Source organism: Camelus dromedarius, chromosome 18, assembly GCF_036321535.1.
Source record: "Camelus dromedarius isolate mCamDro1 chromosome 18, mCamDro1.pat, whole genome shotgun sequence".
NCBI classification, from domain to species: Eukaryota; Metazoa; Chordata; class Mammalia; order Artiodactyla; family Camelidae; genus Camelus; species Camelus dromedarius.
This window is the reverse complement of record NC_087453.1, coordinates 3,652,143-3,667,456: the sequence shown is the minus strand read 5'-3', so window position 1 is coordinate 3,667,456 and position 15,314 is coordinate 3,652,143. Positions and strand designations below refer to the sequence as shown.

The 15,314-nt window shown below is 44.2% G+C and overlaps 1 protein-coding gene across 10 annotated transcripts in view; it reads left to right on the top strand.

The window, feature by feature from the left end:
• GNAS (GNAS complex locus) overlaps positions 1–15,314 on the top strand; it is a 53,096-nt gene that overhangs the window by 37,164 nt on the left and 618 nt on the right. For 2 of the 10 annotated variants that reach the window (XM_031433555.2, XM_064496967.1), the window contains exons 2-12: positions 1,870–1,942; positions 4,962–5,006; positions 9,154–9,208; positions 9,294–9,413; positions 11,136–11,233; positions 13,889–13,943; positions 14,070–14,143; positions 14,268–14,326; positions 14,432–14,552; positions 14,742–14,872; positions 15,094–15,161. In XM_031433555.2, coding sequence (XP_031289415.2) covers positions 1,870–1,942; positions 4,962–5,006; positions 9,154–9,208; positions 9,294–9,413; positions 11,136–11,233; positions 13,889–13,943; positions 14,070–14,143; positions 14,268–14,326; positions 14,432–14,552; positions 14,742–14,872; positions 15,094–15,161 — 899 coding nt within the window. Of the gene's footprint in view, positions 1–1,869; positions 1,943–4,961; positions 5,011–9,150; positions 9,209–9,293; positions 9,414–11,135; positions 11,234–13,888; positions 13,944–14,069; positions 14,144–14,267; positions 14,327–14,431; positions 14,553–14,741; positions 14,873–15,093; positions 15,162–15,314 lie in introns of those variants that run through there. The other 8 variants (XM_064496963.1, XM_064496966.1, XM_064496965.1 and 5 more) reach the window with 5 other exon arrangements.

The following is a 15,314-nucleotide window of genomic DNA, read 5'->3' as shown; positions in this document are numbered from 1 at the left end:
AAAGGTAGAATCATGCTATGTGAATATTTATATGCATATAATTTGATTTCAAAGTATAAGCCTAGAAAAGCCTAGAATCTACTAGAACACACTTGCTAACTGAATACTAATTTAAAGCACATGTGATGCTACTGGTACCTTAAATTTCTAACACCTTTGCAACAGTAATCACAAAGTCTCCACTTAATTTGAGACTGTTACTCTAAACTCATCTTGCATCACCAGGCTAACCTTCCCCAGGTGTCCTAGTCTGTATGACTACATTTTGTCATCATTTATTGATGCTCTGCCGCCCAAACCCAGTGCCACACAAAATTTGCATTTTTAAATTGTGGTTCTCACCAAATAATGCAACTCCCCCCAAAAGAAACATAATGATGCCCAGAATCCTCTTTTTAATTCATCTTAATTTAATGACATAACAGTTCAGTGAACTACAGTACCACAAAAGATCTTGCAGTAATTTTTCAGCTCAATTCTCTCATTTCATAAATGTGGAAACTGAGGCACAGTTATGTGTGTGCCTTCAGAAAAGCTGTCGCCCACTTTAACACTTCTGAAATAAAGATACTGGAGATTCTGATTAATACTGCATATTCTCATGGAATCTCTTAATAGTGCATTTAATATTTTAATTTATGAGTTAGGCTCATTAAGATAGAGTGTTTGCTTTGAAATCAATGTTTCTGTGGAAACTGATTTTAACTTTTTACAGATATTGATTACAGCCTTGTGAAAAGGCAAAAGGAGGAGGAATGCTTTGCTCTCTGGGCACTAAAAATAATTAGTAAAATTATAAGTGAAAAAGAGGACTCAAAAAACCAAACAGGTTTGTGTGGGAGGAGGGCAAAAAATTATTCACTCAGGATTCTTTGTTGGAGAGAGAATCCACTTGCATAAAAAAGAAAATGAGAAACTCGCAATCCTCCTCCTAGCTTGGTAGAACTGTGTTTTTTTTTCCATAAAATATACTTTGTTTTTTTAACACATGAAAGGTGATTTTCTTTTCGTTGGAATCTTTGAAAATTCAGTGGTTTCCAGGAATATCCTTCCTTGTGATTAGTCTTGTCCTTTTATTGCTTCTTACAGTTGCTGCGTGTTAATGTTGTTCTCAAGCACTGTATTTGACATTTAAATGTGTTTTTCAAGAAGATGACAGAAGATTGATAGTCTTCCACCCCCCCCCCCATGGTGGTATCCAGAGTTTCTCTTTAGAAACATAAATTTTGCAGGAAAGAGGGGGAGGGTGGAGAATGGATAAAATGTAATATTGTGAGGTTTAGGGGTTGATTATTTTTAACCCCTAAAAGAAACCTGCAGAGAAAGAAGGTGCATTGAGAAACCGCTTAGGAGGGAGTTGCTGCGTCAGTACGTGATCTGGGGGAGACTGCAGTGCCTGGACATTGTGAATGCTGGGGTATTTTAACCATGCAACATCTGACAAACAATGAATTATGTGGCTTATATACATGAATGTGTACATTCTACCAGTGAACACATTTCAAAGATCCAGTCTCACAGTTTTAACTTCAGTGTTCTTACCCCCTCCATGGCAAAACTGCGTCATTCTTTCTTTGCCCCTTGCCCACTCAACAAAATTTAAAACAACCAAAAGGAAAAAAAAATCACCTAAAGATAGCAAAACCTTTTAATTCTTGTTTGTTGTACTGATGGTGAAATACTTCAGATAGACACAAAGTTGGATGTTTATTTCATTTTCTCTGCGTCGAAACATCAAGGAAAATTGCAAGTCTGTTATTTTGCTTGTTTTTTGCGTGTTGCTTCTATGGAGAAAACAGTCCTCTCTCTCCCTGCCCAAAGTGTGTAAAATGCCTCCTTCTTAACCTGAGACTTACTTTCATTTTCTAGGTGCTGGAGAATCTGGTAAAAGCACCATTGTGAAGCAAATGAGGATCCTGCATGTTAATGGGTTTAATGGAGAGTAAGTGTCAAATCTGTGCCAAGGGCACAGTTAGAGTAATACATTTTATACTAACCTTTAGGAAGTTTAGGTAGGTTTTGGGGCTGGGCAGCCAATTTCCACGTAATTTTTTCAGCCTACATAATAGGAAAGCCAGGGAAGAGCTCTTCAAGGGTTTTTTCCCTCTCCCTCCCTTTACTCTTGGGTGCAGCAACAAAGATTAATAATAATAATAAAGCATCGGTGTTCTTGTTGGCCCTGTGACAGACAGGTCTGCGGCAGACCTGCTGGCAGACTTGGAGCAGTGGATCGCCGTGGCCCCCACCCTTTGCCTGGCGACCTTGACCGCTGCAGAGTCGGTCCCCCCGCAGATTTCAGCGCAGTGCACCAGTGCAGGATGTTTTAAACTATTAGGGAAACACTGTTTCAATAATATTCTCACATAAAACCAAGTTGCAAGAGTCAGCCCTTGTTAATAATTCGTCATCCCCCTACCCTTTGGAATTAACATCATGGGCACATCATTGTTTCCCTTTTTAAAAATCAATCTTGCCTAAAGAAAAGAAAAAGGAGATATTTAAATGATGGAAAGGCTGGAAGTTGGGCACTTCCGGTCAGCTCCCGGGGCAGTTTTGCCTTTGAAAAGTCCTTCCAAGCATCTGGGTATAAGACAACGTAACAATACCGCAGTGGGAATAAAGAAGAAAAGAGTGCAGATGTGAGGATGTGAAAGACAGGGAGGGTCGTATGTGCATGGAAGAACGCAAATGAGGGGGCAGACTCCGATTGCCCGAGACCCCAGGGGGGCTTTTCTGTCGCCCTATGGAAGGGTCCGGTTACCGGCCTGTTTTCCCTGGTGGGAGAGCAGTTAACCTGACTAGATTACAAACACTTGAAGGCAGTAGTTTGCAGGTACTAGCTGGTCAGACATCGTCTTTCCCTTTGTGAAACCTGGGTTCAGTTTGAAAATGTACCCCTCTGTTGAACTCCCCTCTAGTTTCAAAAGGGGAGATGGAGTCAAGGCGGCACAGTTTAATTCAGTATGCACACACACACAAAAAAAACCCCACCAATTAAAAACAATAAAAAAACAAGCAGTTAACCGTCACCTACTATGCACTAAGCGCCAGGGAAAAGAAAGGAATTTTATCACCTTTCAGAGGTAAAAGAACTGCGCCGAAGGCAGCTCTTTATGGAAAATTCTAGAATTTCTTATATCAAATAATTGGAGGGGGCCCGGTGGAGAAAAGGATGACACCAGCTTTTTAAGCTTTAAAATTCAGAGGGATGGCTGGTTTACTAATTTTATGAACAGCTCTCCTGATGAGTTACCAATATGCACATACGTGCCGTTAATTAAATGTCACATTCAGTTGTCACAAGCCGATTCTGACATTCTTAATTTCTGACACACCCTTCAATAAAGCCCTGCCACCAGAGTTTGCCATCGGTCAATAAAAACTAAAAGCCTGAAATAGACGTCAAGCTATGATTTTGTGATTTAAAGAAAAATCTTGCAACTTGCCGGGGGCACTTCTTCACAAGGCTACTTAAGCAAAAATAATTTGACCATGTACCCTCTAGATAAATATTTTGATTAAAACTGGACGTGGCTCGCATTTTTAAAAGGATGCAGCAGTCACTGTTTACCTTAGCTGGAGTCCAACAGAAGACAGGACATCCTTGAAATAATTCACTTAAAAGTTTTATTACTCTACAGATTGCCCTAAAATTTTTTAGTTTTTAGAGAAAGGATTCACCCCCTAAAGTGAGCCAGTCAGTAATGCAGACGAGGCATTTAAACCAGAACTTCTCTTTTCTATTTTCTTTCAAAAAGAGGAAGTGACATTCCCAGTTTGCCTGCTTTGTAGAGGAAGCCATAGGTAATCTCCGAGGATGTTAAATTTAGCCCATGAAAGTGACATGCAGGGAAATTCTTCATGTGGGTCTAGAAACCTTATTTTTATCTTGTCCAACTGAGCCTCCTTTTTTCTTTTTCCTTGCTGCGGTATTGAACAGAAGTTCACTCTTCACTAGGAATTCCCTGTGACAGAGGGACATCCATCCACGAAAGGGTGTTTTGTGTGGTGCAGGGTCTTTCCCTCCTTGCTCCGTAAATGTGCGCTTTGTCCGGGCTGGGCTGAGCTATTAAATCTGCCTTAACCATCCGCACTGCTGTGCCGAGTACATTTTCAGAGTAACCTGTAGTATTAATCTGACCTTCAGAAACACCGAGGTCAAATGCAGGTTTTCCTAACGCAATGCTAACTCTCTTCCTTACATTTGGGGGAAAAAAAAAGAGCCATTAACACTGGTTGAGCTATTAAGCTAATCAGTTACAAAACCACGGAGACACATACCTTAAGCCATCCTGCCCCTCCCACATTCAAGGAGGAATTCCTACCAGTCGTGAAGATCGGGTTTTGAGTAGGGGGGTTTGCAGGAGGGGGAGTGGATTTGGTGGTGGTGGGTTTTGCTTTTATTTTTTGCTGCCTCACAGTCCAGACATGCTCTGAATTGATGACAAATTTATGGGGAACAGCTATAAAAAATAAAAACATCTTCTAGGTGGTTTCCCCAAATACAAGAAGGGAGGAGATTAATACTGCACCAGGAAATCATAGGCAAAACCCCATTATCTGTGCCTTTGTGTGTTCAGATACAACATGGTGAAGGTTGAGGTCTGGGACAATCAGGGGCCTTACGTGCTGCTATATTTTCAAAAGAACTATGATATAAATCATGACTTTAGCTCCCTGATGCATGCACATTTAGTGAAAGCACAAGAAAATAATTATCCGTCCCTTCTGTACCCGACTGGAGTCCCCAGAGGGCTCTGCTAATACTGCAGCAGAGGGGTGGAATTCTTCCCTCCACGGCCCGCAGTCTCGGGAGACATTCCAACTGAGCCAGAAAGGCGACCTAAGAATGAATGGGAGGATGGCGGTCCTTGGTTTAGGAATGTGGCGAGGCTGTGTGGGGTTTTTGTGAAATTGCGGTGCCTTGCAGATTAGGTGAGCTTTCAATCTCTCTTTAAAAGGGGCGGCGAAGAGGACCCGCAGGCTGCAAGGAGCAACAGCGATGGGTAGGCACATTCAAAAACAGAAAAACTTTTTAACATACACACAACACGAAGATCATACTGAGAAACTGAGGACACAGAGACCGGGGAAGGAAACCAAAGTCATTTCAGGGCCATCAGCCATCTTGGTATATACGTTTGCAAACAACACAGAAACAATTTCTTAATGTTTCAGAGCAAGTGAAGTGCAAAACTTTTTTTTTTTTTTTTTTTTTTTTTTTGCCATCCTTAAAGTGTAATTAGATCCAGCTGGGGGGAAAGTTATAGATTTCAGCATTTCAGCATCAGGTTAGGATTTCGAGAATTGATGTTTTTTTCCATATGGTTTCTGTCTTCCCCTCCACCACCCCTCCAGCTCTCCCTTTGAATCGGCTACTTGTTTTTAAAACTATCTACTAAATTCCATCCTTCCAGTGGTTGGTCTGCTTTTAAGTATTCAGACCTCTTTGGAAAAAAAAATTTTTTTACCTCTATTAAAATACGTGGTGCCGCACCATCCTAATTTTGGAAAGAAAAAACCCCGGCACCTTGAGGAGGGAGATCATTGTTGAGAATGATCTCGAAAAGCCTCCGATCTTTTAAAAACTGTCATTTATTTTAATCTAAGGCACTTTACATTAGCAAGTGGATAGGAAATTAATGATGGCATCCATGTTTTTTTTTTCCATTCACTATCATTTTTTTCCCTTCACTTCCTGCATCTGCACGCCCGTCACACACGCACACACACCTACACACACGCGTGCTAGGTAGCCCACTTGGGCGCTGCTTGCGTATTCAGCATGCGGTGCCGGAGCAGCTATTTCTCCTGAGAACAGGCAGAGCCGACTGACCTAGCCTAGGGCATCTCAAAGAAATAGCTTCTGTGGCCTGGGCTGGGAGGGGCAAAGGATATTGGGGGGTCGGGACAAAGTAACTGACACATGTTTTGTTCATCTGTTTTTTTTAGAATATATTATCCCTAGATGGTGGCTTCAGTTTCTCATCTTCCCGGCCATGTCCTATCACACTTTGCATGCTGGAATTGCCCGTCTTAGGAACTTCTAATAAGAATACTATTCTGTTGTTGGGGGGAGGAGGGAGGGGGCCCTACCACCTAACCTCTAAAGTTAACTGAAAAAAAACAAAAAAACAAAAAAAATCAAAAAACAACAAAAAAAGCAAAAACAAAAAAAAGAAATCCCTAATTGACAAAAATGTAGTGGAACAACCATCAAAGGCATCTATGTAACAGTTTACTGTACCAAAAGTTTGAGACACAAGCCCTTATTGAACAACCTACTGTGTGCTAGTGTGCTGTGCTCGACCCCCGTGCTAGACCTACTAACACCTACTAACAGCCTGCTCTTCTATCTGTGACTCTGTTTTACAATTAAACATCAGTATTAACATAAGCGATAAATAAAACTTCTCTGCATGTTTCAGCAATCCCTGTATCTTGCGTCTGTCTTCTGTCTTTCTTCTTTTGTCTGTCTTTTCCCACACAAAAAAGCACGAAGATAAAAAGGCACAGAACTTAGTACTCTGTAGTCCTCCCCTAACACTCAGCCCAATGGGGGTGGGGGGGCGTAGCTCTTAAAATTCAAACCCAACATACAGAGCAGCCCTAATCTCTATACGTGGGGGGTGGAGGGTACAATATCCTGAACACTTCCAGCCCCCATTTTTCAATCCATCAGAATTATTAAGTATTTGGAGACGTCTCAGGAATTTTCCCTGGATTTCACCATCAACATCAAATTCATTAAGCGGTAGTAAAAATTATGATAAACCTGCCAGCCCCCAGTATAATATCTCCATCTACATAGTAATTGCTTCAATGGAGGAATTTTATGTTTTAGTATTACACGCCCGAATTAGATTTTAGACTTCTATTCTAGCTGTTTTATACTTGATATACTCCTACACCTATTCACGTCCGTAGATGAATACTGAATACGTTCTCAAAATATCCGTATTGAAGACTGGAAGTTTTCCAATTATCATACTACTACTTAGACCAAAATATCAAACTGAATGAAAGAACCTGGTTTCTGGAAATAACTTCTCTTTCTGGGTGTTCATTTGGGTATTAAATACCCGGACGTATCTAATTTTAACTATTGTGGGACCTTAACAGCAAAGGTTAATGGCTCTCGTTACCATGGAAACGGAGCCTGTTTTTAATGAATGGAGTGGATCTGTCCTGTGGGGTTTTAAATTTGAATTTACGAGTGAACATAAGGGGCAAACCACGTCCTTTTAAAATTCCAGCGTCTGAATAACTGATGTAGACTAGGGCAAGGTCCAAACGTCATTCCAAACTTCAGAAACCAGCTTCGATTCTGCACGTAGGAAGCGGAACAGTCGCACAGAGGGGCGGGGCTCGAGCCCTGCAGCCAGAGGGCGGTTGCATTGAGAGTCTGGGGGCGCGAGTCCCACACTCCTGGTTTGCAGCTCACCCACGCCGGGAGCTCTCCTGACCCCCGCAGCACCTAAACGGGTGAGGGGATTCTCGGTGCCGTCTGAAGTTCCCCACCCCAAAATACACGCAACTGATAAGAATAGCACCTCCGAACGAGCTCCTGATTCCGCTAGAAAAGGATCCTGGGTCTCAGAGGTCCAGTGAACAGGAGGGTTGACCCGGGAAAAGCGATGAAATGAGACCATTCAGAAAACGAGGGCCCACCCCTCAGTAAATAACTATGCAAATACTAATTTTGAAAGGATTAGATGGAAAGACTAGGTTCTTTAAGAGGGGGTGGAGCTGTAGCAGGCGAGCACGGGACACCCCCCCCACGCTGTACCCCAACCTGGAGATGGAGAGCCACCTGCCCTACGTCCCCGCACTGACCGCCCTGCCGGCGGTGCTTGCCGTTAACCCCGCCCCGTGTGTCATCTGCATTCGTGTCCAGTCCTGTTCTACCCCCCCAAGGGGTGACGTGTTTAATTTCTACCTCCATTCCACGAGTCTTGGTGAATCAACCGAGGGAATACTTCAAACCTGGGGATCGCGAGAGATCTTTAAAACTCAACAGCGAGGAAAACATAAGCTCTGTCCCCTCTGCCTCTGTCGCTTGGACTCTCCCTGTCTCAGCCTCAGTGTCCTCGTCTGTGAGGACAGCACCTTCTGTCACGTCCCGGGCCTAATACACAGTCGTCACGTCCTCCTGTGGGCTCACCGCCCCCCTCCCTCGGAAACCAAGAGGTGACGTCTAGACAATGGATGTGGCGGGATTTATACCCCAAGCAAGAGGCCCTCTCTCAACCCTAAAAACACAAACTCAGGAATCTTCCCTGGCCTGCCCCTGATGAAGGACAGTTTCTGAGAGACACAGAGGTTAAAAAAAAAGTCAGGGGACCCCAGAGCTTAAGGGTGTGGCTTTTACTTACGTAAATCAATCCTCACAGCCATCCTGTATGTCCCAGTCAAACTCAAAGTCAGAAAGCAGCCAAACCTCTAACCCCTGCTTAACACGACGTAGGCCACACCCACCCCACCCCCAGCCACCCTCTCCCTAAGTCCCAGATCATAAAGACTCTGGGGGCAGAATCTTAACTTACTCATGTCCAGGGACCAGCGCATGCTAATGTTAACTAGGAGTGTCAGCCATTGCTGCTGTCTGCAGTGACAGACCCACAGGAACTATTTAAATACCATGAGCAGAGATGAAAAGCCGTCCGATCTGTAGTCAGCACTACCACCTGCACTCATGGGCTCCCTAATACCAAGCCAGGGACTGGGGCGGCCCCAGGGCACACCGTGAACCTCCTTCCCAAGCCCTGACGACCACACACTCCCCCCCCCCCCCAATGCAGGTCGCTGACAAGGGCCCCCAGGAACCTTTTAGGAAGTGGTGAGGGCTTCCAGAGAAGGGATGCACATCTGAATAGTAACTGCACCAGGCCTGACTTCTGGTACAGTAGCCTTGATCATTACCTAGATGCCAATGGTGACCTGCCCCAGTTGGGGGTGTGTCCTCAGGACACAATCTGGGAGGTTATCATTTGAAACCACCCTTATTCAGGAACCTCCAACCTCTGCACAGATCTGAGCCCACAGCTCCTTCAAGAACAGAATACTATTTTAGTTGGAATATCGTGATTGAAGCGACACTGTTAGTCTATATGATGCAATATGATTCTTTTTTTCTTTTCAATCCCACTGTAGTGAGAAGGCCACCAAAGTGCAGGACATCAAAAACAACCTGAAGGAGGCCATTGAAGTACGTGCTTGGTCTTTTGAGTCATTCTTTGAGCCTCCCTTTCCCACAGTGCTGCCCCCTGACTGCTTTACTCCGTCGTTTTCAGACCATTGTGGCCGCCATGAGCAACCTGGTGCCCCCCGTGGAGCTGGCCAACCCGGAGAACCAGTTCAGAGTGGACTACATTCTGAGCGTGATGAACGTGCCTGACTTTGACTTCCCTCCCGTAAGCTAACCCCAAGCCCCCTGCCCTACACAAATAACCCTCAAGGACACCCCCTAGACCTGAGTCGAAGCGACACTTTGCAGCAAAACACATATCCATGATATTGACCATCAAGGAAAAGTTAACCCCATAAGAGTCCTTATCATTTAAACAAGTAATCATCATTATCATCATCATTAGGGCTTTGGTCAAGATGGATGAGCCAGATTCTATCACCCCTTGGTAAATCTTGGCTCACCCATCCCCACAAGTAAACATCACAGCTCAGTACTATAATTTTTACTTTATTAGACTGTATGTTTTTACAAGGGAAAAAGTCATGAGTTATGGCAGCCTTAATTATTCTCTCCTACATATCTCACGACAAACAGAGCTGCTAACACATATGGCACACAAATGCTAACTGTCCAGCTAACTGAGTCTCCTAAGATACCAAGAAAATCAGAAATGAAGTGCCAGCTCTGAGTTTAACAAGTGGAAGACATTCTCACATTAAACGACTTGCCATTTAACCTTTACTAAAGTTTTTCTAAAATCAGCCCTTGCCTTGGGCCAAAAGAAGTCAGAGAAAAGACTTCCACCTAATTCATAACTCAGGGGTTGTCTTCCGCGGGCCCTGGATGGTGTGCAGGGCACTGTTTACAGAGATCTGTCTGCTCCATAAAGAACTATTTTTAGGGAACAGAAAGCCGCCCAGGGCCCAGGCATATATGTTTCGACCCCTTTGTGGAGGAAGAATAGTTCGTGAGAGACGAACGGGAAACAAGATGGGAAAAGGAGAGAGTTTATAAGGCCCAGAAGGAAAAGACTTGTCTACAGCGAAAACAATGCGTTATTGTTGCCCTTTGTCAGGCCTTCGTGGGAATTTGTGTTTGTGTATTTTAAATGGGTTTGGCTGCAAACTTCTGCTAGCAAGGAAGTGGTGTTAAATCAGTACAGCTAGGTAGATTTTTTTTTTTAAACAGAAAAAAGTTCAGTATTTCTCCTAGGAGGAGAAAAAAAAAGGCAGCCTATTAAAAACTCCCCAGGACAGCGAGCCCTCCTTACTCCTCCTGTTAGCTGAACTTGACGTTCCTGCCTACTCTCCATCCTTCCCTCGCTGAATTCACGTTAGAGGGAAAAACCTCTTTCCTGTAAGGGGAGATTGCCCTGCATAATTAGAAATGCTCTCACATTCAGACGAGATGTGAATCGTGACCTCCTGCAATTTAAAACACACACAGGGCCCATTTGCTCTTTCGATTCTTCCTGCGACAACCATTCCCAAAATGACAGGCACGAACGAGGCCAAGTTTGCCAATTCCCAACCATCATGTATTTTGGTAAAATCCACATTTTCCTGGAAGGAAATTTCCCACATCTTCACAAATGGAAATAATCCTGTTTTCATGACATCAAATCGTTTATCGGCCCGCCCTCCTAGTTAGCCTATGGTCTTCCTCTATAAGCAATGGTGCGAAGAAACAAAGTTATTCAATAGTTTACTCTGACCCTGCCCACACTCCCAAAAAGACAGGAGGACAAGTACCCAAAACCATTAATGCACAGCTGGGTTGGGTATTTTGAATACATTTAGCACCTTGAATGCAAGTCCTTTACAATCACTGATTCCTTAATTTGGCTCCAAATTGGGAATCGCCTAGCGTCAGCCCCACAGTGAACTGCGGTCCCACTGGACTTGGTGGAGCTCCGTCTTTAAGCCTCTCTTGGGTTCGCTTTCAGGAATTCTATGAGCATGCCAAGGCGCTGTGGGAGGACGAGGGCGTGCGCGCCTGCTACGAGCGCTCCAACGAGTACCAGCTGATTGACTGCGCCCAGTAGTAAGTAACTTCACCTCAGCATCCGCGCACAGAATAGGCGCACGGAGGAGATAATTCAAAACCTCCACTTCGCTTTTCCAGTTACGTGCAAATGAGTTCCTTTCATAGAAGCCATCCAGTTATCCCCACCTGCAGTTAGAAAGTTCTAGTCTGATTCGTTTTATAAAGCCCTTAATTGCACTTTTTAGTGCAGTGACATTATTTTATATAAACAATTAATGCCTTTTAGAGCAAAATGATAATTACTTGCAGTAAAGTGATGCTCAAAATTAATTAACTTGAAGTAATTAATTGAATTGACCTCTGAGCATTTAGAAAGATAGGGCAGCTCTCACACTTTGGATGATGTAGAAATACTATACTTTACTGCTGTAATTCAAAAACATAACAAAGAGGAGAAGTGAGGACAAAAAGATGCCTCCCCGCCCCTGGTGGCTGATACTTGCTTCGCTGTTTCTGCTGCCAGGTGAGTGACCACAGTAGCTGCTGGAATCCGGCATTTCTAGTTCACCTGGAGTTGGGTATTGTGTCAAACTCCATTTCCTCTCCTCATTTATCATTGACACTGGGCCTTAACTCAAGGGTGCCTCCTCCCATGGGGTCCTTGCTCTGTCCCTTCACAGACTCTTCCAGTGGACGTGATAACACACAGCTGGGAAGCTGCCTTTTAAATAGTTTATGACCTTCCTTATCCTGTGCATAATACAGCAAATATATGATGTGCAGAGCCATAAAAAATTTTAAAGATACCGTTTGTTTGTTGATGCTGCACAAATGTACTAAGTGGTCTCAGTTACGATATTCTGAAGTTGGGCTGTCTTTTATGAGCCCGGGGGTGGGGGTAGGAGGAAAGCAATAGATACTTGTGAGGTCCCAGCCTCACTGATGTAAGTAACTGAAATGCAGGAAACAGTTTTGCTATTGAAAATATTAAGTAACCAGGAACAAGGTACCAGGCTGGCCCACAGAAAGTTGAAATGGCATTACTTAGGAGCCCCATGCCTGGGGAACTGATTGTGAAAACCGCTTGAATAAACAGTGGGGAGGAAGAGGTAGCAGCTCTCAAACAGCAAACAGAAAGCAAGCTCCCCACACTCACATTGTCTGCACATCACAATGCTCCTGTGAGGGTCTGTGAAACCTATCAATTTATCTTTCCCGGGCCCTGCTTTCCCATAGGAAGTGCATTTGATTATTTGCAACTGTCACATACATAGTTATTTCATGGTTTCACATACAAGCAAATTTGTGTATTTTTTCAACGAACAGAAAGAGTCCATCTTGGCCAGTCCCTGTGACCCCAACCCCCACCCCTTCTTCAACAAAGTCCCTGATTTTCTCAAAAGTTTGAGCTTAAAGCTGGAAGTGCTAATTATAGTAACGCAGAACAAATGGAAATCCTGGAATTGTTTGCCTTTTGTATTTTGGATCCAAGTCAGAAGCACAGGTACCAGATGAGGAGGGTTTAACTGTGGTAGCTTTGAGTGCTCTGGAAAGGGGCAGGGTGGAACAACTTCGTTAATTAACAGTTTTGCCAGCTTTTTTGTTTGTTTAATCTCACACCATTTAAAAGTTTCTTTTTTAAAACAACATTGAATTACTCCTACAACTGTATCTGAAAGTGGCAGCATTTGCACAGTTTATGGAAAGTTTTAAGGAAACTCCAAGAAAAAGAGAACAGAGTTTGAATCTTTTAAAATGTCTTCCCCAGCCAGATGATTAAAACGGCCCTGCCCCTGCAGTGACCAGCCCCTCTCGGGTTTAACTGTCTTTATGGTACAGTTGAGGTGCTGGTACCTTGCCCATTTCTTAAGGTGCCTATTTTCATTTGTGGAGCTGGGCTTTGGCTGGCCCCAGGCCAGATGTCTCTCTCACAAGATTTGGTGCTGATGATCTATTTATAGAACTGTGGTTCTGTTGCCATGGCAACGTGCTGGAGGCCAGGGCGGCTGGGGAGCTATTTCTGGACTGGTGCTGTAATGTAAGACTGATTGGGCAAGTTAGTATATCCTCTAAGCCAGACTAACTCTAAACTGGTAAAAAGGAAGGAGAAAAGAAAAAAAAAAAAACTTATAGAATTTCTTTAAATAGACTTTCTCTCTTTGTGATTTTTTTCTTCTGATAGCCCACTTTAAAACAATTCTAAGCCCCCCTTCCCCCCACCAGAAAAGCTGGTTTTAACACTAACTTTCCATATTAATTAAATTAGTCCAATCTTTTCCTAAGTTATTTCCAAAGTTATTTTTCCTAAGGTGGGTCTCGTCCAGCAACACAAGTTACTTTTGCTTGGGGGGAACAGGGCTGTGGAGAGGGGAGGGGACAACACTGCTTTTCCCTGTAAAGCTCTCTGCGCACCGAGGCCAGCCCCGCAGGCCCCGAGCGCCTGGACTGTGTGCGCTCCCTGCAAGAGTAAGGGCTTGTACCCTGGACGGCCGTGAGGATTTTTAAAAACTCAGTTTCATATCTGGACTGTTGTATTTCATGGACCAAGTAGAACGGAAGGGAATTTTGTGTCTGTTTCCTGTTCAGTGTGGTGAGGGTCAAAAGGGCCCCTTCTTAAAAGTAGAAGGAAGGGATACCCTTTCTGAGCAACTCGACAATCCAGGGAGCAAACTGGCATGAGTGTGTGGTCACCCTGTGTCCTTTTCCTCCCAGCTTCCTGGACAAGATTGACGTCATCAAGCAGGCTGACTATGTGCCCAGCGACCAGGTATGAACACACAGAGGACCTGAGCCCTCTTTCCAAGCTAGTCAAGATTTCCACTCCAGATTGGTGATTATGAACAACAGTTTGGTTGGTTTTGGTGAGATCTGTTGACCAAGGGCTTTGTTTTAGGATCTGCTCCGCTGCCGTGTCCTGACTTCTGGAATCTTTGAGACCAAGTTCCAGGTGGACAAAGTCAACTTCCAGTAAGTAAATGGGTTCCTTTTTTCAAAACAAAATAAAACCAGATCTTGTGACTTCCCACTGGCAGTGAGGGTGACGGACCAGTGTTAGCCCTTGGAGTAACCAGGTGTCCCTTCTCTCCTGCAGCATGTTTGACGTGGGTGGCCAGCGTGACGAACGCCGCAAATGGATCCAATGCTTCAATGGTACAGAAGCCCTGGGTTTCTCTGCACTTCGAGGACATTTTGCTTTTTTAATCGTTAAGGACCATTTTCACTTCTAACATGTATTGCTTTTGCTTTCTTGTGAAGATGTGACTGCCATCATATTCGTGGTTGCCAGCAGCAGCTACAACATGGTCATTCGGGAGGACAACCAGACCAACCGCCTGCAGGAGGCTCTGAACCTCTTCAAGAGCATCTGGAACAACAGGTTTGTGCAGTGACACCCCCCCCCCCCGGTTGCCCCCTACACACATACACACACCCCTCTCATGGCCCTACGTATTTGCACTGTTCATAGAAGAGAATCTTGTGCCAGTCCTTGTGCAACCATCTCAAACCCCTTGCAGGAAGAATGCTTTCTTTTCCTGGGCATTAACCCTGTGTCCCTCTTTGCTAGATGGCTGCGCACCATCTCTGTGATTCTGTTCCTCAACAAGCAAGATCTGCTGGCTGAGAAAGTCCTTGCGGGAAAATCGAAGATTGAGGACTACTTTCCAGAATTTGCTCGCTACACTACTCCTGAGGATGGTACGTATGGCCTTCTGCAGTTGATTGGTGCTCGCTGGTCTTACGGAGTCATGCATATGTTAAAAGTTTCTGTTCTGAATTTCAAAAAACCACCTAAATGAGCAGCTCCGGGAACAGAACCCTCTTCCCCACCACCACACTATAGGAGGTCTGCAGGGGGAGCCAAAAGAAAAAAGCTCATTTTAATGACTTAAGTAACAAAATTTTTATATTCTTTGCAGCGACTCCCGAGCCCGGAGAGGACCCACGCGTGACCCGGGCCAAGTACTTCATTCGTGATGAATTTCTGGTGAGTAGGGACTCTGTCACTCTCTCTCTTTGCCTAGTCTGTTCTCTTATCCTTAGGGGTGTAAATTTACTTAATTCTAAACTGGGGGAGTAAACTATCCAGTTCCTCGGTTAGCCTCTGTGCCCCTTTGGTCGGGTTGTTTTAACATATAAA